Consider the following 23,262-nt stretch of genomic DNA (forward strand, 5'->3'; position numbering starts at 1 on the left):
TATTTATCAATACTGTAGAGAAGAGTCATCTTAAAATAATGGCTGTTCCTGATATAATAACACATACACATAGTGATACATACACACACTTAAAGGGGTGGTTCAGAATTTTGGACATAAGACCTCATTTCCAAGTTAGCCAGTGTTTTATATATCAGTGGAGACTGTTTTCAACACTTTTCATCCAGTCCTTCCAGTTGCAGAGTTCGCTGGTGCTAGGCTAGCGCAAGTCAACAGTATCTGCTAGCCTGCCACTAAAAACAGTCTTACCCACTCCACAGTACACCCAAGGCCAGACTAGTAAATGTCTGTGTTGATAAAATAATGTTAGAAATAAAACTACCCTTGCATCTCAATAAACGCTACAGATGGGCACCACAAAGTTTCCACAAATTTCCACTGGGAGATCCAGAAAGGAACCGTGGCTTCTTGCTGCTGGCTTGGACATCAAGGCGGAGACTCTACTCAAGTGGCAAATGTGTAGTGATCATTTTAGACCCGACGACTTTGAAAACCCCCGCAATCTAAAGAACCACAAGTCACTGACAACGAATGCGATCCCATCCGTCTTTCCAGATGCACCAACAGCTACTGATGAACAGGTAATAACTTTTGGTAGGCTACTCTAGCTAATAAAGCTAGCCCCTTTCATAACGTTAGCCTAGCTGCTACTGATAGATTGAGACTGACAAAGTTAGTGGAGATAACGTTACAGTTCAATGCATTGTGGAGAGTGACAACAGTATAGCTACACTCTTGGTAAATACCTGGCTGGACTAACCGCTAACTTTAGGAATTGCTGACAGAAAAGTCATGTAAGCTCGGACAGTTTACATGCAAATTGCAGAGGCAGGTAAATAAACTTGTGTGATTGTCATGGAAACTGGCTTTCTCAGTAGCCTAGGTAATACCACTCCGCCGCTGCTGTAGCCTATGCTACCAACTACAGGGAACAAAGTATAACTATTGCAATGCGATGCAAGGGTAGTTTTATTTCTAACATTATTCTATCAACACAGACATTTACATCAATAGTCTGGTGTTAGAATTTATTTGCCTTGGGTGTACTGTGGAGTGGGTAAGATTGTTTTTAGTGGCAGGCTAGCAGATACTGTTGACTTGCGCTAGCCTAGCACCAGCGAACTCTGCAACTGGAAGGACTGGATGAAAAGTGTTGAAAACGGTCTCCACTGATAAATAACACACTGGCTAACTTGGAAATGAGGTCCTATGTCCAAAATTCTGAACCACCCCTTTAAGTAATGCATGCCTTGACACACACAGAGCACTGATGTTAGAAGGGGAGGGGGTAGTTAGACTGGTTAGAAATAGTTTGAATTCCTCTTGAAGTAAACTGACACCCTCTACTAGACGAGTGACCAATACCCGGGCAAAAGGGAGAGCGGGAAATCTCTTTTCAGGGTGTTGACCTCTACCATTGGATGGATCAAGTGCCAAGAGGCTGGGACCAGCCTGTGCACCAACCAGGATGCACACATCGCATTTGTATTAACCAATCACAATAGCCTGCACATTTTTCATGTATTGGACTGTGACTTTTGAACTTCATTCTTTTTGGGGGGAGGAGGTACAGAGTAACAGCAAAATCCGCTGACTGTGGCTTATCAAACTAGAAGAATCCTTGTATACAAGTTTCTATTATTATTCCAGCTTTAATAAACCACCTTAAATGAGACAAGTAGTTTGTCTTCTTTCCTAACTGACCAACTGGGCTGCGTCATAGGTACAGTATGTGGTAACAAGAGGCAAAGACAGAAGTGCAGCAAAAACTCTGTATGCTGATACATAGCCTACTTTTTTGTAATTTTACCAAATAACATTTTTGTGGTGGCTACAAAGAACTTTTGTTTTGGATGAATATGAATATTTATTTCTGAATTCCTTAGCCTTTTGACTGCCTTGGTTTGAGCAATGATGAATGAAAAACTTAATTTTGGTTTAAAAAATGCATTTATTATTTCAACATGCCATGCTAAAACTATTGTGCTGAACAGTATAAATTATTGTTGTGATTGCACATAATGTTTACAGAGATTTGCAATTGAGAAAAATAAATTAGTCCAGACTTTATAAAAGAAGGTACATGCAGTTTGTAGTTCCAGACAGTTTCTTAAAGGAGTGTTAGAATGATTATATAGGGTATTTCACACTGTTAAGGTCTCCGAATAGGGTATATAACATTGGTTGGGCTGAAAATGGCCCGGGTGCTGTTCTATGAGCACTAATGCAACCCTGTCAAACAGCCCCAGACTGAAACAAGAGGTTTTCTCCCTTATATGGTATGCTCATGAATACACACACACACACTCATGAATACACACACACACACACACACACACACACACACACACACACACACACACACACACACACACACACACACACACTTAAATGTAAAATGTGGTCAGTTATGGTTGCCAGAAATTACTCTTCATAAGGAGTTACTCACTATACAGCACTTTTCCCTAAATACCTTCGTACTCCTCTGTTAGTTATTTTGATTACTTTTTGCTTTTACAGTGCATGATTCTATTATTATTATTATTATTATTATTATTATTATGAACTATAGAGTACTAATACGTCCTCTTGCACAAAGTTTTTTGCTAGCTTACCCATCCCTTATGCAGACACACTGCTGTATTTCAACACCAAAATGTCTGAATCTCAAGAGTAAAATGTGTTGTTCTTTTGCTGTGAAAACAAAATCTATCGATTTTATTAATTTATACATTTCTCACTTCCTGTCACTGAATTGAGCTGCACTCTGAAACCACACTTTCTCCACCTGCTCCTTTCCAAGCTCCCAGAGTTGATGGAAAATGTGGACGCCCTTCCTAGATGTAATCATCAGATACTCTGCATTTTCAGGATGCAAGATCACAGAGTGACGAGCTAAAACCAACGACTGGCAGAAGCGGGACAGCACCAGCACATAAAGACAATCTTTCTCTGCCTCGTTGAGGGGAAGGACACTTTCCCAGCCCGCGAGGACAGGTCCACCCACCTCTATGGGTTTAGGGTGCTCCGTCATCATGTACATGATAGCGATGGCTAGCTCATGGATGTAGTAGCCACTGTTCATGTCCCCAAAGTCAAGGATGCCAGAAATCCTGTGGCCGTCACTCTCGTCAGGTTGTACAAGCACATTGAGGTCATTGAAGTCACCATGGTTAATGCCTTAGAAAAGAAAGAAATAAAATATGGTTTATGGGAACCAAAATACATTATCACTCATGAATACTGTACAAGGTGCCAACGAGCTGTGACAAGGGAGGTGAGTAGAAGAGTGCTTGTACTTACCAGCTCCCTTATCCAAATGTTTAAAAGTAAATATCATACTCACACCTGCGGAAATTGGAGCGATTAGGGACCACAGAGGTCTTGTACTGATGAATGACAGACTTCACAGCCTCCTCAAGAGGATCTCCATCTAATACATTGATGTATGCTTCTAGGAGGGGAACATTTGACAGACTCCATATGAAGTTCTCTCTCTGCAGCACTCCAAGATGAGGGTGCTCCATCTAGGGAAAAAAAACAATAATAATACCGAGAGAAGACAAGATAAAGAAAACTCAAGACAAAACAAGAAAAAGACAAAACAGAAGTATAAGTAGGATAGTTAAACATGTTTTGCTTAGCAAAGCTTAGCAGTTCCAGAAGTCCAGCGTCATGGTTAATGAGCAGTAAAGGGCTAATCCTTCATCATATATTCATATCTTAATTAGAGTCTAAATACTAGATAATAGAACTCTAGGTAAAGAACTCCAATTCAAAACAACACCAGTAGTGGTAGATATTGTCACTTAAGAGAATTTCATAACACAATCTTAAAGGTTTGTCTTGAGACAAGTAACTTTTATTTTCAGAATTCAGATTTCTTGGTATTATAAATTAAAGTAAATGATCTAAACTAAAGTTTCACAGGGGTGTTATCATTATACCTCTTGTAGGATTTTGTCCATTCTGGCTGCCGTCTTGCCGGTTTCATAGAGTAACTGTGGTGTTAAAGGAACCTTGGAAATAGTGATTCCAGGCAAATAAGTCAGCAGCCGCACCAGGTACTTCTGACAGCCATAGCCACAATCTGCCAAAGATAAAGACAGGATTAGTGTAACAGGCAGTGCACCAAAATTTACTTATATATTCAACTGCAGCAAGCCCACTGATCTGCCACTTAACATAATTTCAAGCAAAACCCAGTGGATACACAATATTAGCCTAATATCAGTTCACACATAGGCTTATTGTCGTGTTAGTTGTAGTGGGTGACTTAGTATCCAACAAGCTATGTAACATTATAATCGCTAACATTGCGGAATCATGGAAAACTACATTGGTTATGCTCATTTTTTGTCATGACTAATTTATTTATGACTTAGCATTATCTGTATTAGAGAAAAGAATCACTTTATCCAATGTTTAAAGTGAATAAAAGCATTGTCAGCCTACGTACTGGAGTTTCACAACAACACATATCCCATACAAGTATAATTCTGGCTGTATTATATGTGTGCCCTTCAAAAATTACAATTATTGCCCCCCCCTCAAACTGTTGGATTAAATGTATGTCCATGTCAGCATGTGCAAACACACTCACAGTTTATGATACTGATATATAATATGGAGAATCCTATGGATTTGTTACTGTCAAGTGTCAATTTAAATTGAAGCTGACAGATCTATGCAACAGTTTTTGTTTAATTGCATACACTATGCATATAAAAACTGCAGCTGCAGTATGTGTGCTGCTGTACACTACAAGATACTCTCGCCTATAATAATGCTCAATTTTCTGATGGCCTATGATGTGTACAGTACAATCTATCTTTACAGCCAAATTAGAGGACATTTCCCTTTTTGAGTGTTATATGACATTATTCATCAGGTGTGACCTGTGTGACTGGTCTCATACCTACTTCTTCCTGGCTCATGAGCTGTCCAGAGGCAGTGGGCAGGGCTGTTTGGGCAGGGAGTCCATGCTGGTGCAGGACGGTCATTGCATAGTTCTGCATCTCAATCAGGGCAGAGTTCTTACTGTCTTCTGAGTTCATTATCTTCAGGACGTACTCGCCACCCTCGATATCCACCACATAGACATTCTGGTCATCGTAGCTCGGCAGAGAGCGGATTTCTGAAGGCGTCAGCCTGAAGACCCTCTTCACTATCTCAACCACCTGAGACTGGCTGAAGTTGGGCTTGGCATGCTTTGATGACATTATTGCTGAATGAAAACTACATGCAATTACAGAAAAAGAGATTTTGCTCACAGGTATTCATAAAACAAAAGCATCACAGTAACCTATTGCAAATTTATAACAATTGAAAATACAAATTTTAGTCTGAAAATGCCAAAAGGGGTGTTAGCATGCTCCATGCCTCTTTAGGAATAACATAAATATTTTTTGCTATTATTATTTTATGACTAATGTTGTGTGATTCCCCTTAATAGTGCTGACGTGGTTTGTAAATTCATAAAAAATGTTCAATCAACAATTGATTAATTAACAATTTCATTATTCCATGACTTTAAAATAATTTATTGAAAAAAAACGACACAGATGTGAAAAGTCCAGCTTCTCCGATGTGAGGATTTGCAGTTTTATCATGTCTTTGATAAAAGCTAATAGAATACGACTTCTTAGGCTCTGGGAACCTGTGATGGCCATCTGTCCCTTTTTTCTAATTTAGTATAGGCTTACACTGAATGATCACTAAAATGGAAAAATTAAACTTGGTTGCAGCCCAACTTCCTATATATATATATATATATATATATAAGTTTGAGCTTCACTCAAAAACAACTACTGCTTCATTTACAAGACCCTTCTTGGCCGATCACCTCCTTATTATGTCACCTGCTGCAGCCAAAGTCTGTCACATACAATACCCGGTCCTCACTTCATCTTCAATGAATCATTCCCAAAACCAACTCTGCTGGTCTCGCATCTTTTCAATCTACCGCCGCTTGCGACTGGAATGCTCTCTATGTCATTTCTAAACTGTATGTATTTCTAATGTATTTATTTTCTAGCCCTCTTTCCCTTTCCCTAAGTGGCTTTGCCACTTGTCAGGCCGCCATTGTAAATAAGAACCTGGGCCCCATTTCAGGAAGGAGGTTTAACAAACTCTGAGTCTAACTCTGATCTCTGAGTTGATTTACCCCGAGATGGGAAACTGAGTTTTCGGTTTCAGAACAGCTGATATGAGTTGGTTCAATCAACTCCGAGTAGGTTCATGCGCGTGCACCACCACAATAAAAAGGCAGTATGAATGGAGCCATGATACTACGATTCACCATGGTAACAACCACAAACAAACGGGTCGGCGGAAATACTCATGCGTACATACAGCGAGTTAAAAAAACAACACAGCAGCTGCTGCAAAAGAGAGAGAATTTGCGTGGGAGAAAATTGCTGCTAGAGTAAATGTGTATATTCCAATATAGTGTATGTCATATTTAATCATAAGTAGGCTATAGCCTAATATTACTGGTGAAATGGTATTGAACCTATAATCTATTTCATTTAGGTGCAATACTGCGGGCGAAAAAGTACTACGCCTACTAATCCCATTCTGAGGCTATATATATATATATATATATATATATATATATATATATATATATATATATATATATATATATATATATATATATATATGTGTGTGTGTGTGTGGGACGCCGTTCTCCTCCCGGCACCTGGCAGCAGACAAAACACAGACAACGGGGCATCATTCGTCGTTGAGTGCGTCAGAGAGGGCTCGGACATCCCGCAAATAGAAACGGATGGAAGGGCATGGGGATGCCCAAGAGGCCGCTGCGCAGATGTTGGCTACTGACATGCCTCTGAACAGAGCTGTAGATGCCGATAGTGCCCTTGTAGAATGTGCCCGGCTGCCCTGGGGGGGCTCCGCCCCCTCCGTGTTATAGGCCTGGGTGATAGCCTCGCACAGCCAGTGAGACAGACGCTGTTTTGACAGGGCCGCTCCTTGGGAGTGTTCCCTATAGTGAACAAACATCTGCTGTGTCCGCCTTATGTTCGCTGTGCGTAAAACGTATTGTGATAACGCACGCACCGGGCACAATCGGTGGGAAAACTCCTCTGCGTCGTTATGAGGCGGGGGAAAAAAACCCTGGAGGGAAAAAACCCTCGACCGAAAGGAGTTTGTTAAAATTTTTGGTGTGAAAAAAGGGTTAGGCTGTAGGGTGGCTGCGCTCCCGTCCCCTCTAATTGAGAGACAGGACGGCGAAACTGACAGTGCGCATAAGTCGCTCACTCGCTTGGCTGACGTCAAAGCAAGGAGAAGCACGTTTTTAGAGACAGCAACCTGAGAGGGGCTTGTGCCAAGGGCTCGAAGCGCCAGGGCCAGATCCCATTGGGGCGACACCTTTGCGCGTGGCGTGGTGCGCGATAGGAGAGAGATCAGCGCGTCTTGCCTTGGTGTTGACAGCCTGGCCCTCATAACAATCGAGTTTAGCACTACGCCCAGATAAATTATCGATTGTGTGGGAACCAATGAGCTTTTCTGCCAATTTATGGCGAAACCTAGTGTCTGCAGATGCTGCAGAACTGCCACAGTGTGCAGCGCCGCCGTTTCCCGAGAGGGAGCCAGAATGAGCAAATCGTCCAGATAAAACAGGACGCCTTTATTCTGCAACGGCTGAAATGCCGTCTCCATGCACTTGGAAAAAGTGCGGGGGTCCAGTGAGTAACCGAACGGTTGTACTGGAAATGAGCCCCTTGGAAAAGAAGCGCAGGAATTTCCTGTGCCTGGGAATGATTTGGATGTGAAAGTATGCGTCTTTCAGATCAACAGATGTAAACCATTCTTGGTGGCGCACGCATTCCAACACATGTCTGATAGTCAGCATGTGGAATAGACGCTCCATGACGCACCGGTTGAACTGGGACAGGTCGAGGATGGGGCGTAACCCGCCTGACTTTTTTGGAGTGAGAAAGTAGCGGGAGTAAAATCCCTCGTTCTCCTACCCTGGAGGAACGCGGGAAATTGCTCCTTTTGACAGCAGTTCCCGTAGTTCTGACGTCATGGCGTCTGATTCTGCCTGGGATGACACAGTTGTCTCCAACACGCCCGCAAAGCGAGGTGGGGGGGAGGCGAACTGGAGTGTGTAGCCCCGCGATATCAGTTTTGACTACTCAGAGTTGATTGAACCAACTCATATCAGCTGTTCTGGAACCGAAAACTCAGTTTCCCATCTCGGGGTAAATCAACTCAGAGATCAGAGTTAGACTCAGAGTTTGTTAAACCTCCTTCCTGAAATGGACCCCAGGTTAGGTTCACATGCTCAGTTACCATAGTAACTGAGTCTGAGGTTAAGTTACCTCTCTTTCTGAAATGGGCTGGAGTTACCCCTCTCTCTCAGGTTTGATTAACCTCTCTTTCTGAAACAGAAAACCCAGAGTTTCCCTCATCTCAGGGTTAACAAACTCAGAGTTTTCACTAAACCTGCTTTCTGAAACGGACCCCTAATGCTCTAGGCCAGTGTTTCTCAAATGGGGGAACGTGTACCCCTAGGGGTAGCCTACTTTGGAGGACTGCAGGGGGTACGTGAGATATTTAAAAAAATGTTTAATCGTAACAAGGCTGTTGTCCAGAACATTGTTCCTCTTTATGTAGACTTTTTTTCCTGCCAAAAATGTGACATTTGTGTCGCCTTCTTTGGACCTAATCTTGCCTTCCTTCCTTCTACTTTTTACAATTTTCTCGCTTTTTTTCGAAGTTATGTCACTGTTTTCTATTTTTGACCTATTCTTGCCTTAGGCTACTTCCTTCCTTCTTTCTACCATCTTTTTTCCAAGGTTTTTTCCAGTTTTTGTCTCCTTTTCTCATTAGCATGTTTTTTTCAGTTACAAGGCTGTTGTTTAGTAAATCTATTGCTGACAGCGCTATACTGTTCCTCTTTATATAGACCTTTTTTTCTACCAAAAATGATTAGCGCTGGTAAGGGGGTACTTGGCTTAAATAATCAATTCAAAAGGGGTACATTGTTGAAAAAAGTTTGATAACCACTGCTCTAGGCTACCCAACAGTTGGTGGCAGCAAAGCCCGTCTACGGAAAGCCGTTCCACTCCCTATTCAGCCCCATTGTACCTACTTTGGTTGCAGTTCCACCAGAGTTCCACTGGGGGTGATCGCGGTCCAGTGCAAAATGAATGGGACTCTATGGAGCTAGACGGCTAAATTTGTCTCTTTCGCCTGATTGTCGTTGAGAAATCTCAGATTTGATTGTAGTTTTTGCAAGTTCAACATGGATTATAGGTCAAAAGTTGAATGAACGAGTACTTATGCCCTTTCGATTTGTTACAGGTTGAGTCGTTGTAGCCCATAACACGCTAGCATTCTGCTAATGAATGCTGATTGGTCAGTGAAGGACTGATTACGATCGGAGATCCCACTTGACGGCATCCGAAGCAGAGCCAGAATGTCAGAGTGAATATTTCGGCGTGGTCTTTAAAACATTAGCAAACCTCTTTCTAGCACGTGTATTAACCTGGTATTAACAGGGAGAGGCTAACCTGTCAGCTGTGTTGTCGATGCCTCAAGAGAAAAAAGAGCTTGCCGTAAAGCAGTATCTCTGGCCGTATATGTGTATGACGTCACTGACATTTTAAATGGCTTTTTAGAACAAAAAAGCCACTTTAAAAAAAAATGTAACACCCAGCAGTGTGTATTTTCTTAGCCTCCTCTTTCGAATGCAACATTCAGATAACTAGACAAAAAATTATATCCTGAGAAAAGTGGATTTTGAGGGGTATAGCTCCATAGAGTCCCATTCATTCTACACTGGCCTGTGAGCACCCCCTATATGGAACTCTGGTGGAACTGCAACCAGTTCAGAAGCCGGAAGTAACGAGGGAGTGGAACTTCTTCCCATATTAGAAATTCTTTGGTGGCAGTCATCCAACAAGTTGTTATGCCAAACGCCAATATAACAGAAGAAGTACACGCATCACGACCATGTGGACGCTGCCAGTCGGAAAAACAACGTAATCACGGGGGCGGTCCCTGATATTCCCAGGTGGCATGAACGTAGCATTGGTGCGCTTGCATAACTGCAGTGTGAAACCAAAACTATCAAATGTATACAATGCAAAGTATGAAATGTATACAATGCAACAAAAACATGAACTTTGGTCCGGACCTTGGTTCGGACATTCAGGTGTGAAAACGCCCTAAAATAGCTTGGTAAGTGACGCTCTTGTATTCAACACACTGGATGGTACGCTATAAATACATACATGAATCAACAGCCCAAACTCCTAATAACATACATTATTCACGTCAGTAAACCTACCTCACTGTGAAAAAAACACCAGGGAATGATAGATCAACGTTATGTGGCGTGTCCCCCGTTAGCGTTAAACTACTGTACACGTGAACTCGGACCTGAACCTGATCATCTTCATAAACTATTATATCTGTTATACTACTGTTATATCTAATGGCGAAGGTTTGGGACGGCCGCCCTACTCTCCCTCTGATTGGCTAGCACTCTGCTGGGTTGGTTATTTTGTATGGAAGCCTATAGGGGACTTTCTTTGTACATGTGTAAAAACGAAATGTGCAATGGACTCAGAAGTGTTAACGATTATCTGGAAGAGGGTGAAAGAACATTGCAATAAAGTATTTTTAAAAAGTATGGAAGCCTATAGAGGACTTAATTAAAATGATAATGTAAATTTGACAATTACAATTTTATTTCACAATCATTTTCCAAAAATGTATGTGTTTTTAAGTAAACATTTTAACTAAAATGCAATAATCAAATGTTCCTTTTCACATACTTGTATTGTCATTTTATGACAATTTTTAATGATAATGCAATTTTACAACAATGTGAAAACTCCATTTGACATTTAATTTTCAACTACTTAACCTGCTCTACAGTGGACAATATTAAAATGTAAATGCAATATAAACAATGCAGTCTTATTTTACATTTATGCAAGTAATAGTTAAGTCACAATTCAAATTATAATGCAATTTCTAACCATTTGAAAATAAAATAATAAACTACATTTGAATTTTCATTTTCAATGATTTAACCTGCTCTACAGTGGACAATTTTCAAATGCAATAGGTGAAACTGTGCCCCCAGTCATTGCATTACCATTAATGTCACCACGCTCTTGGTCTCAACTTGAATTTGAAAATGCAATCCGTCAGTCCTCTCATCAAGGCAGATCTTCATTTAGGGCATCACTTTCTCGTTCAGTGATTGGGTAACATAGCCGACTGCAGGTAATTGACTTCTGAGACCTGCTTCGACTAGGCAAGCCCATTGTCCACACTGCTGATAATGTCAATCGCTGAAGGGTAAATTGCTTTCTAAGTTACCTCAGATAACGTCCATATGTTCAACCTAGCGTACAGAACTTAGTTTATTACAGTAGGGTAATTAGTGTCATTTTGTGTTTATTTACATCCTCATGCTAAGGCAGCTACAACTGGGTAAAGTTAATAGCTTGCTAACAACTAATAGCTAACGTTATTGGTAGTCTACGATGTAAACACTACATTAAATGTTAGTGTGTTATCTTAACGTGTTCATTCCAGGAACAACAGATGGAAATCAATTTGAGCCTTAAATCTGACATGTTTTACACCATACAGTGATATTGATTGATATGTAATATGTATTTTAGTATGCCCTTATTGCATACATTAAGGGATCACCAGCCACTGTGGCTAGTGGTTTACCGAAGTTAATCAAGCAGCATTTTCACTAGCCACTATTTCCTGGGTTTTATTTGATTAAAGTTGACTTTGGTGTGCTACAATGTACTTAAAGAACTAGAATTACAACCCATTTAAATATAAATGATCACTGTAAACACCCAAATCAAGACTATATCAAACGTATTCAGCTCTTGGAGGTTGGTTTTGTGTAAAGCTCCTTTTGTATACAAACATGCAACCACTTAAAACACAGACAGACAAGATTAGCTTCTTATTGCATTTCAATCAGGAGAGACTGGTTTGCAGATATGCAAAGATTTATTTTACACAATGAGCATGATAAAATGTACAGAGTCTTTGGCGATTAGACTCCATCGTTATGAATTAATTTATAACGGGTTAGGGAAACCAAGACAATTCCCCGACAGAGTCTAGACACCGGTGGTGGGGCGAAGGAGCCCGAAGGAGTCGACGGAGCGTCCTGCAGGAGGAAGACCCAGGGTGCCATGGGCAACGATGACTGGAGGTGGAAGGGGAGGTGGAGGTTTGCACGCTTCCTGAAATGACAACTAACAGCAGCAGGGAGAGAAACAGATTTAAAGCAGGGTTGTAGAGCTGTGATTGGCTCTTGACATTCATGGCCAATTCTGATGGGTTTGACTGAAAGGTGAATGCCTCTAAACAGCTGATTTGATTTAGGAAGAGCGCAGTGCTTAGTGTTAGGTCTTCCTGAAAGAATTTACGCTGAGCTACATAAGTAGTGCAGGGGTATAGAACATTAATTGAAAGCGGTTTGGAGCGTGGGCCCACGGGTTAAACAGAGTCAGTTGCACAAAGAAAAAAGAAGGCAGTGTAAGTGTGCAAGTGTAAGATTTGTTACATCTCTTTTCTTTCTGTCTTTTTTCTTCTCTTCTTTCAAATAGCTACAAAGAACACATTTTCGAATATTTACTTAGTATTTTAGTGAGTGAGGAATTTGATAACAGATATTCACTATTGTAAAAGGACAGATACATAGGCCAATCATGCTGACCTGGAATGCAAACAGATAAAGCAGCGCTTTTTATCTCTCTTCTTCCAAAGAGCAAATTAGACAGAACAGACAGAAGTAACTACGACAGGTGCTTGTCACATTGCTTCAGTCAGTGAAGCCATGTGATCTTGCTCTTGTTTGTTCCTGATCACAATGACTGCTGGCAGTATTTTTTAAATAAAATTGGCTTGATCACACAAGCAAAATAGCAAAAGAAAAAAAGAGCATCAGTTGGCAGATTTTGGCCAATTTACAGGCCAACAACAACAAGTCATGAATCCAGTTGCGTCTGTCTTTTGATTTGTTTCTAATTCTAATTTATTTAATCTTTTGTGAATCATTTAACAAATAATGTGAGTTGCAGTCAGTATTCTGACATTTGCTCACTGTCCTGAGCTCACCCACAAAACTCATACCCACAATAATTCACTCTGCTTTTAGCTCTGCTTTTGGTCTCCATCTACATCTGAGAGAAACACTCATGCTTTGTAGCTATTCAAGCTGTTCTCATGAACCATTCATACATATACTGTTGCTACGAAAGTAATGCACTGTAATTTGTATGTATTCCACATAGTTATTGATGTATTGACTGCGCTGTGGGCAGTGTAGGAAGGTGGTTGGGGTGGATGTGTGGGTCATAAAACACAGCGCTTTTAAGCTGGGGAGCGGAGTTCACTTCCTCTGGAAAACAAAAGTATTTTACCCAGGAAACAAGTGTCCGTTGTTTGGGGGTGTTTTAAACCAAACCACAATCTTTTTTTCTGAACTGAACTAGTTGTTTTGGTGCTTAAACTTAATTGTCGTCGCCGCATGATGCTCACTTTTTGTCGGCTAACCTTAACTTCCACAGCCCCTGAAAGGACCGTCATCTCACATTGCCCTGCAGCTGGCTTCCAGTAACCCTTTGTACTCCACTTCTGCCGCTGATATCACTAATATCATATGAATCCGTTCATGAGAATGCGTTGAGCTGTCAAATGCCTCACTCAGTAGAGCTAAGTGAAACTGCAGTTGGGTGATAATTTTCTGTTCTTACAGATTTTCTTATCATAGCTCCCACATGGTGCTGACTGCTTGTGCAGCTGGAGCCCCAGGTTCAGTGGCCACAAAGGCATCTGCAGTCATCTTAGGCCACCTGTCAAAAAGCATTCCCACAACTCCGACAGGAGAGACAAAGGAAAAATGTCAGCTGGTCAACCAATACTGGAGCTGCTTTTGTTACTGCCTGTCTGGTAGCCACATATGGAGCTAGCCTATGATAGCTACTTGTGGATTTCACGTTACTGTATGACAAACTATTTCTTTAAAAAGATCAAAAGTAGGCCATATTTATTAGACTCAAGAAGAAGTGGGACCCCTGATAGATGCAGAGCTAGGAAGTCAAGATGATTGGACTGAATCCTGTAGGCAATATGCAGCTAATCATGTCTATGCAGCATCTGAAATGAAAAGCATAAATCAATGGATGTGGACTTAAGGCAGGACCTGCATTGTAGGTTTGGCATTTAGGTTTTTCAGCACATCTAGACAAATACAGATGTATCAACCCATTTACCCTAATCCCACCCCATCTCCCTCTCCAATAATACCCAGAACTAAAGTATAAAACAGTTATAATTACATAATATCACATATACATTTTTTTTATTTTTTAATGAAATAATTACCCTAAACAAAAATAAATAAATAAAATAATAAATCACAAATAATTCAAAATGAATTAAATAGATATAAGAGGCATATAACATGTAAAATGGTTGTTGAGTCTTAACAATGAGTTACAAAGCTGGTATACCAAAAAGGTTTCACATTGTCTTGTCACATCTTTTACATTAACTTATAAAGGTCGCACCTTATTATTCCCCACCCATATTTTATAAAGAAAATGTTTAAGCAAAGGTTATTTTTTTTCTTATTATTTTTTCTTACCACTGAAGGTCTATTTGGATTTTTCCAAAAGACAGAGTTATTGGATGTTTAGCTTGAAGAAGAGAGAAAAATATATTATTTTGTTGGTGTTATTAAGCTTTGGAATATCAGAAAACATGCCAAGGTTTTAAGCATTTAATGTTTTTAATTTCACATTCAAATTTTGTCATTTTGACATGTAAGTGCAAAGATTCCTGGAACATATGAATGGTTCCTTAACAGAACCATGAAGTTGTTAAAACTGTTAAACAAATAAAACAAAAATAAATAGGGCTGTCAAACGATAATTTTTTTTTAATCGCTGAAATTCTATAGTTAATCGCGATTAATCGCATGTTTTATCACATGATTAAATTTCTATTATTTTGCATTTCAGAACAGTTTTTAAGTACATATTAACAATCGAAAGCAATTTTTACCAGTGTATCTTGATTGGGAATCAAATGAATGTAAAGAAAGTTACTTTATGAACTTGATTTTAAGATTTGTAATTATTTATTTACTGTAAACAAAAGAAAAATGTGTGAATCTGTCATTATTGCTGCTGGACTCAGTATACCATGCAGCATTAAGATTTGTAACTAATTCCAGTTTTCGTACTCATCACTGTAGCTTGTATGAGAGTGTTGGTTGGCCTTCTTTGCATAATTGCAGGTTGGAGCATTGGTATATTTTTCTCTTTAAGGCCATACTGTGTAAACTGCCTCCTTATTTATGTTCTCTCCTGACTCCTAAAGTCACTACCGGGAAATGTAATCTTCGATCATATGGGCAAATCATGTATGACATTCCCCGAACGCGAACTGTTTTCGGTGAAAAGTGCCTTTAAATTTTTTGCTCCATCATCCTGGTATAAACTGCAGAAACATCTTAAATTAGACTACCTACCAACATTGATACAGTTTAAAATTAGGATAAAGGATTACTTGAGTACTATATGCACATGTGCTGCTACTGAGTGCTGCTGGTGATTATGTGGAGATGATGTTAATTTCGCAACCTTTTTTTTCTGTTTAATGTTGTCTGTTTTTGCTGTATATTTTAAATATGGAACTTTTGTACTGCTGTCTTGGCCAGGACTCCCTTGAAAAAGAGATTCTGAATCTCAATGGATTTCTCCTGGTTAAATAAAGGTTAAATAAAAAAATTAATAAAAAAAAAAAATGACAACCGTAGTACGTCTTTAAGACCCAGGTCTGCAGTTAGTTGCCACCCGTTTCGCAAGAGCTGTAGTATAGCGTAGTATAGTGTAGCATGCTAGCGGGTAGTATCACGTTAACTGTACTACTATGCTTAGCTCCGTAGGTGGTAGCTCAAGTTTGATGTGCTTCGGTGATATTTTAATTCAGCTTTACACAATGTGCATATGGCTTTCGACTTGTCTACGAGCCGTCCGGGAGTTTTGGAAAATAAAAAGCGCCATTCAGGATTTCATTGCTGCTGTCTTTCTCCATCATGCCTGCAGCCTGCAGCAGCAGGATGTGTTACGAAGAAGTGGCAGCTTGATGATAAGTAACGGTGCTGCAAAGGGTCAAAATGGTAGCCTGTTAGGCACGACGCAAAGCCGAGTGAAGTGTAAAATAAATTAATAAATGCCGGCATGCGATTAAAAAAAATTTATCGCATCGCGTCGGCCCTTAATCGCCCTTTGGTTCAAAGCATGCAATCTGAGCGTGGCAAACAAGACTTGCTGCTGGCTGTCTCTTTAAATAAGTTACAAGCTTGCAAAATATGTTTTGATATCGCCTATATAGGTCTAAAAAAAAAAAAAAAGGAGAAAAAATGTTGTAAATGTTCATTCTCCACAGATCTGGATACTTTGATATCCATCAGGCATAACATTTGCAAGATTACTGCGGCACTTGAATTCTCATTCTCGCTATAACTGTTATACCTTAGGAAAGAATAACTTCATAGCAGGTGGCTCATTCTCACAGAATCACAGAATATCAATTTAGATCATGGTGTTCTTCTGTAGAGAAGCAATCGGTGGAACAATGTGACATGTTTTTCAGACAACTGTTTGTACAGGGAGAATGTTGCAGGCACTACAGTATGATACATAACTAGTAGCTTGCCTTTATATGTAGCTGTCGATGCAAACGAGAGGAAGCAACATTTTTATTCTTTAAAGGGAACTCAGTTTCTTCCCTACAGCAATAAATATGAGAAGAGCACTAAAGAATGTCACAATTAGTGACTTTATGGATGAATTGACTGTATGTCAGGGTTTGGGGGGGTTCATTATAATAACTTCAATAGTAACTTTATTTGTTACACCTTTAAAAACAATAGTTTACAAAGTGCTTTGCCAGTGGAAATAAAAGCACATAATAATCAATACACATATATACACATAAAATCAATACACATACCCATAAATACATAACATTGTAATAGTAAAAACAGCAAGATGGGGCAGCTCTAAAGGACAGAAAGAAATCACGATTCAATCAACAAAATGAAATGAACAGGTGATAGGGAAAAAGAGACAATGAGAACGACGCTATAAGACGGCATCACATAAAAGCAAGTCTATAAAAGTGTATTTGAAGAAGTGATTTAGAAGAAGTCACTGATTCAGCAAGCCTTATCTCCTCGGGCAGGTCGTTCCAAAGCCGAGGCATCCTGATGGAGAAGGCACTATCAATTAATTGCGAGTGGGATACATTTCACAACTTTAAGTGCTGCTTGTATGAGAAATATATTAATAACCATTCTTTATTGTTGTAATGTTTCCCTTTCAACCATCAAAACCTGAGGATGATCTTAGCGGAAGCCTAGCGGACTTCAGTGTATAAAATCGATTCAAATAAAAAAGTCAAAAGCTGTAAATGTGAATTGTGAGGATCACTTACAAATTACTTGTCTAGGTCAAGTTTGAAAAAAAATTGGATCCAAGATGGCGGCGTAGAGGATAGACGTAGTGAAACCAGTTCCCGTAAAGACTTCTGATTTTACCTTTATCCTGCGCGAAATAAGCCAAGAATAAGACTCCAAGCTGAGTAAATTAAGCGTTGCTAAACTGAAAATGCCTCCGAAAAAGAATGAAGCAGCCACGAAGGAAGATAGGAGCGGAAAAACTACCGAAACTCCCAGTGCTAACACGGGCACTAGCAATGTTAACCGATGCACCGCCGGCATGGTTTCATAACGAAATGGACAAAGGTTTTGACCGTATACAGACATTATTGGATCAAAAGTTAAACTTATTGGCCGTCTCGGTGGAAGCACTTATTATTGAGAATCGCGCCCTGGGGCAGCGTGTCAAAGAGATTGAGAATAGGCAGTCGGGTCACACCGAAAGCCTCAACTTCTTGCACGAAGACCTCGGAGAGCACAAAAAGATGATGGAAGCAGAAATCAGCGGTTTGAAAGACAAACTTGATAATCTGGAGAATCGAGCAAGAAGACAAAATCTGAGGTTGGTCGGTTTTCCAGAGGGAGTTGAGGGGAAAAACACCATAGCTTTCCTACAAGAGTGGCTCCTGAAAATACTGGGCCTGGAGACCAGGGAGTTGATCGAGATTGAGCGGGCTCACCGCTCACTTCAGTGCCGACCTGATGAGGTCAGCCTCCCCCGGGATCTGGTGGTCCTCTTTCTCCGCTTCACCAACGTGATGAAAATCCTAGACGCGGCACGGAAGAAAAGATCACTGCAGTATGGCAACTCTACTATCATGATCTTCAGGGATATGTCCACATCTCTCTACCGGAAGAGAAAAGCTTTCATGCCGCTGAAGAAGAAGCTGCACGAGAAAACCATCTCCTTTAGGCTGCTTTATCCAACCAACCTGGTCCTGGACCTCCTGGAGGGCAGACGTACCTTCACCTCCCCGGTGTCGGCTGAGCGCTACCTGACCAAATTTCACCCGGATATGCTCACCTGAACTCAGCTCCCCGCCGTGACTTTTTTGAGTGGAATTAGAGCAGGTACTTGTTTTCTTTCCTCAGAAATACTTAAATCCTTTCTTCCACCCGACAGACTTAATGACCGGTAATTAACCCCAGACCACTGTTTTGTCTGCTGCGGTAGGCGGTGTTTGTGTAACCCAGGCGTGGCGTATATAAAGCCAGTTTATTTTTATTTATTTCTGTAATGCTTGAGACAGTGATTCTATATACTTGTGCACTTAAGGCTAAACACCTCCTCCCTTTTTTTCTCTGCTGTCCATGTGCCACTCCCCCCCATAACTCAATTTAAAAGTGATCTATGTATGGCTTTAATCATGAGCCCTTGACCATTCGAGTTTTAAAGGATTTAAGCCTAGACTTTAAAGGTGGGTACAAATAATCTCTTTAACTTAATGGGGGACATTGCAGAGGTGCATTTTATTGGTTTTGTTTCTACTCGGTTTATTACACACTGCCTAGTTGCGGGTAGTCTGGTTTCGCTCGTTGGGAGTGGTGTATGTTACCACGTTTGCCAGCAAGAATAGGTAAATGGTTCTTCTTTTTGGGGGGTGGGGGGGACTTCCAGTCAGGGCAGCACATTTTTTGTATAACATTTACTGCAAAAGGTACCAAGTCTTTCTCATTCTAGTACAGAACATGATCTTGTATATCCTACTACCATATGATGTAAACCATGTCTACTACCACTATGTATAAATTCTTCAGTTGGAACACCAATGGAATTAACCAACAAATAAAGCGCAGGAAAATCCTAAATTTCCTGAGGAATCATAATATTGATGTTGCATTTTTGCAAGAATGTCATCTAACCGAGGCAGAGCACCTCAAACTGGGTAAACAGTGGCAAGGCCAAATATACTTCTCTTCATTTAGCTCTCAGGCCCGAGGGGTGGTTATCTTAATTAAAAAAGGAGTTCCCTTTTACTTAAAACACACGGTAAGGGATAAAGGGGGCCGATATGTCTGGGTCAGTGGTTTCCTAGATAACGTTCCAATCTCTATGCTTAATGTCTACGGACCTAATCAAAATGAGCCAAAATTCTTTACGGATCTTTTTCTTAATATACCCTGTCCTCCTACTGAGCTTATCATTGGAGGAGACTTAAATTTGGTTTTGGACCCTGTTATGGACAGATCCTCTTCAACCTCTAAATCTTCCACGGGTAAGGCTCTCAAAAAAGAATTGGCTGACCTTAATTTAATAGATGTGTGGAGGGCGAGACACATATCACTGCGTGGATACTCTTTTTATTCACACGCACACAAAGTATACTCCCGTATTGATGTTTTCTATCTCCATGCAGGGAAGGAGCATCTGGTCAAATCTTGTGAATACCTGGCTAAAACACACTCGGATCATGCCCCTCTTTTGCTCCACTTAGCCAAACAGGACCAAAACATAAAACCTAAACGCTGGAGATTTCCTGTCCACCTGGTTAATGACGAGGAATTTATCATAAAAGTTAACGAGCAAATTGATCTTTTTCTTACCACAAATGTAGGCTCTGCCTCCCCATCCATAATTTGGGAATCCCTCAAAGCTTTCATCAGGGTCTATGTGATTAGCTACTCCTCTTGGAAGAAGAAACAATATCAAACCAAAACCGTGTCCCTAGAGGATGATATTAAGGCCCTTGAAACCGAGCAGCATTAATTCTTGATCAGTTGATAGCCAAGAGGGCTGAGTATGATGCTCTTACGACTCGAGAGGTAGAAAATGCAATGGCCAGGTAAGGCAGCGCTATTACGAACAGGGCGACAAATCGGGGAAGCTATTGGCATGGCAGATTAGAAGAGAAGAGGCTGCTAGATGCATTCCTGCTACTGAGTCGTCAGATGGTAGTGCTGTGGTCCGCGATCCTAAACTCATTAACCAGGCTTTCACCGACTTTTACAAGAAGTTATACTTGTCTCAAGGTGGAGATAGCTACGATGTGGATGGTTTTCTGGACAACCTGGATATACGAAGGATAACAGAAGAGGTTCAGATTAGACTTTAAGCTAAAATCTCTAAACATGAGGTGATGGAGGCTCTGGCTAGGCTCCCAGGGGCTAAAGCCCCTGGACCCGATGGGTTCTCAATGGACTTTTTGAAAAAAATTGCTAATAAGTTATTGGATCCTCTTATAGATATGTTCAACCATGCAATCAAGACCAACAGATTACCCCAAACTTTAGAACAGGCTCTAATTATAGTTCTGTTAAAACCAGGGAAGGACCCCAATTTTTGCAGCTCATACAGACCCATCTACCTTTTGTCAAGCGAATATAAGGTGCTCACTAAAATCATAGCTATCCGGCTTGGTACAGTGGTCCCCACTCTGGTCCATCTGGACCAGACCGGATTTGTTCAAAACCGTTCACTGATTGATAACGTTAGGAGATTCCTAACAACATAGCGCACTGCGCAAAATCCATCGATGATCAAACGGGGGCCCAAACCTGATACACATGATTGAACTATTGTACCTCCACCCCACAGCCATGGTCCAAACTAACTCGGACATCTACCCCCTTTTCCCACTCTCACGTGGCACCCGTCAGGGATGCCCGCTCTCACCATTGCTCTTTGCGTCTCAGGGGTCAGGGTGGAGGATGTAGACCACACCATCTCGCTATATGCAGACAACGTAATCCTGTTTTTAACACTTTTGAACTCCTCCCTGCCAGCTCTTATCGACTTGCTCTCCACTTACAGCAGCATATCAGGATACAAAGTAAATCTGCAAAAAAAGCGTGGCTTTGCCTCTTAATCCTCCAGCGGAGCAATTTCCACAAGTAAACTTTCCCTTTAAATGGGACGCCCAGTGTATAACATACTTGGGTCTGACGATCCCCACTCAATTAGATAGAACCTTTTCACTTAATTACAACCCCCTACTTTTAAAGGTGGAGAGGGATCTGGACAGATGGAGGTATCTACCTATATCTTTGATAGGCCGTGTTAACTGCATAAAGATGAATCTGCTACCTAGGTTCCTCTATCTGTTCCAAACTCTTCCTATACCGATCCCTAGTAAGATAAAAATTAGAAAGTCTATCTATTTTTTTATGGAGGGGAAAAGTGCCCAGAATTAAAATGAAAACTCTATACAACACTCCCCAGCAAGGTGGTCTAAAGCTCCCGAACTTTGAACTATTCTACTGGGCGGCCCAGCTAAGAGCCATTTGGATTTGGCAAACAGAATTGGATAACCCCCCTGCTTGGAAGCAGATTGAGCAGTTCCATGCAGCTGAGGTATCATTGGCTGGTATTCCCTTTATACGCTCATATTATGCTCTGAAAACTGGCACAAGTAATCCTTTTATAAACCACACCTCCAAATTGTTTTAAATTATACAATCTTGCCACAAATGCTTAATGACCTACATAGGAACATGCCATTCCATACCAATCCTGCTCTTCCACCTGCTCTTAGAGACGGGCTTACAAGGATATGGTTTATGAACGGAGTCAAATCATTTGGCGACCTCTATGAAAACAACATACTTAAATCTTTTGAACAGCTAAAAAGTGCCTTTAACCTCCCTATCTCAGAAACCTGCCCTAGGTGCAAGACAGACACAGGCAACCTGATGCACATGTTTTGGAGCTGTACAAAACTAACACACTATTGGGGCTCCATTTTGGATATACTTAAAAAGGTCATAGGAGTCGAAATTCCTCATTCGCCAAGACTTGTTTTGTTAGGGGACACAACAGCTCTGCCAGCTGGTAGGAGGAAAAATATACACTTCATCAAACTAGCCTTGATCGCTGGAAACAAGTGCATTGCTATCATGTGGAAAAGCGAACTTCCCCCTCCTGTGTCCTTATGGTTGAAGGAGGTTACCTCTTATATGGCCTCAGAAAAAAATATGTTTAATCTCAAAAAGAAACCTCATCTATATGTAAATTGCTGGAAGGCCTTTAGGCAGTACCTTAATAATATGCTCCAGCCTGCTGGGCAGCCTTTTCCATTGGTGTTAGAATAGGCAAGGAAGTAACTCACTTCACTCTGCTTTTGTTGGGGCCTTAGCTCCCTGACTTTGCTGTGCTCAACTGGAATTCCTAGGGTTTTTTTTTTTTCTTTTTTTTTCTTGCCTTGTATCAGCATTATCATTGTTACTAGTAATACTACTGTCATTACTTATACTTATTACTATTTGTTTGGGTGTTGAGTTATAACTGCAATTGCCATTACTACTCTGTTTTTATTTCCTTTCCTGAGCAATGCAGGGTTGGGTTTGGGGGGTTAAATTTTTTTTTAAATGACATGGTCTTTTGTTATACCCTTGTGTTATCACTTCTTTTATGAAAATGTCAATAAAGATTACAGTTGATGTTTTTTTTAGGACTGCAATTTAACAAAACCAGTCAATTATAACAATACAAATTTGAAGGAAAATAAAATACCTTAATGTAATTTAACAAAAAAAAACATAAAAAATATAAGACGTTGAATAAAAGGCTTTTTTTAAAGATTAGTTTCGAGAAGTGATTTAAAAGATGTCACAGATTTTTTAAGACTTGAGGTTTTTCATATATAGCCTGGATCCACTTACCACATTATCCTTGGGTAGTTGTGGTCAAGATCCACGGGTCATTACCTCTTAACAAACTCCACAAATGGGCTCTCTGCCTGAACACTTTTGTTTTGATTTGCGAAAGGAGC

General features: G+C 40.5%; 1 protein-coding gene across 2 annotated transcripts; it reads right to left on the bottom strand.

Moving 5' to 3' along the window:
- Positions 1 to 1,952: 1,952 nt before the first annotated feature.
- hykk.2 (hydroxylysine kinase, tandem duplicate 2) lies at positions 1,953 to 10,518 on the bottom strand. 2 transcript variants are annotated; one of them, XM_078258796.1, is made up of 5 exons: positions 10,343 to 10,518; positions 4,940 to 5,231; positions 3,969 to 4,111; positions 3,368 to 3,548; positions 1,953 to 3,201 (listed from the first exon to the last, which is right to left on the bottom strand). In XM_078258796.1, the coding sequence occupies exons 2-5, from the start codon at positions 5,076 to 5,078 to the stop codon at positions 2,759 to 2,761; spliced, it is 906 nt and encodes a 301-aa protein (XP_078114922.1). In that variant the 5' UTR covers positions 5,079 to 5,231; positions 10,343 to 10,518; the 3' UTR covers positions 1,953 to 2,758. The 2 variants fall into 2 exon arrangements, with proteins under 2 accessions (XP_078114922.1, XP_078114920.1); XM_078258794.1 differs by having other exon boundaries at positions 4,940 to 5,259.
- Positions 10,519 to 23,262: the final 12,744 nt, after the last annotated feature.

The sequence above is a fragment of the Sander vitreus genome, chromosome 9, assembly GCF_031162955.1.
Source record: "Sander vitreus isolate 19-12246 chromosome 9, sanVit1, whole genome shotgun sequence".
Classification (NCBI taxonomy): Eukaryota; Metazoa; Chordata; class Actinopteri; order Perciformes; family Percidae; genus Sander; species Sander vitreus.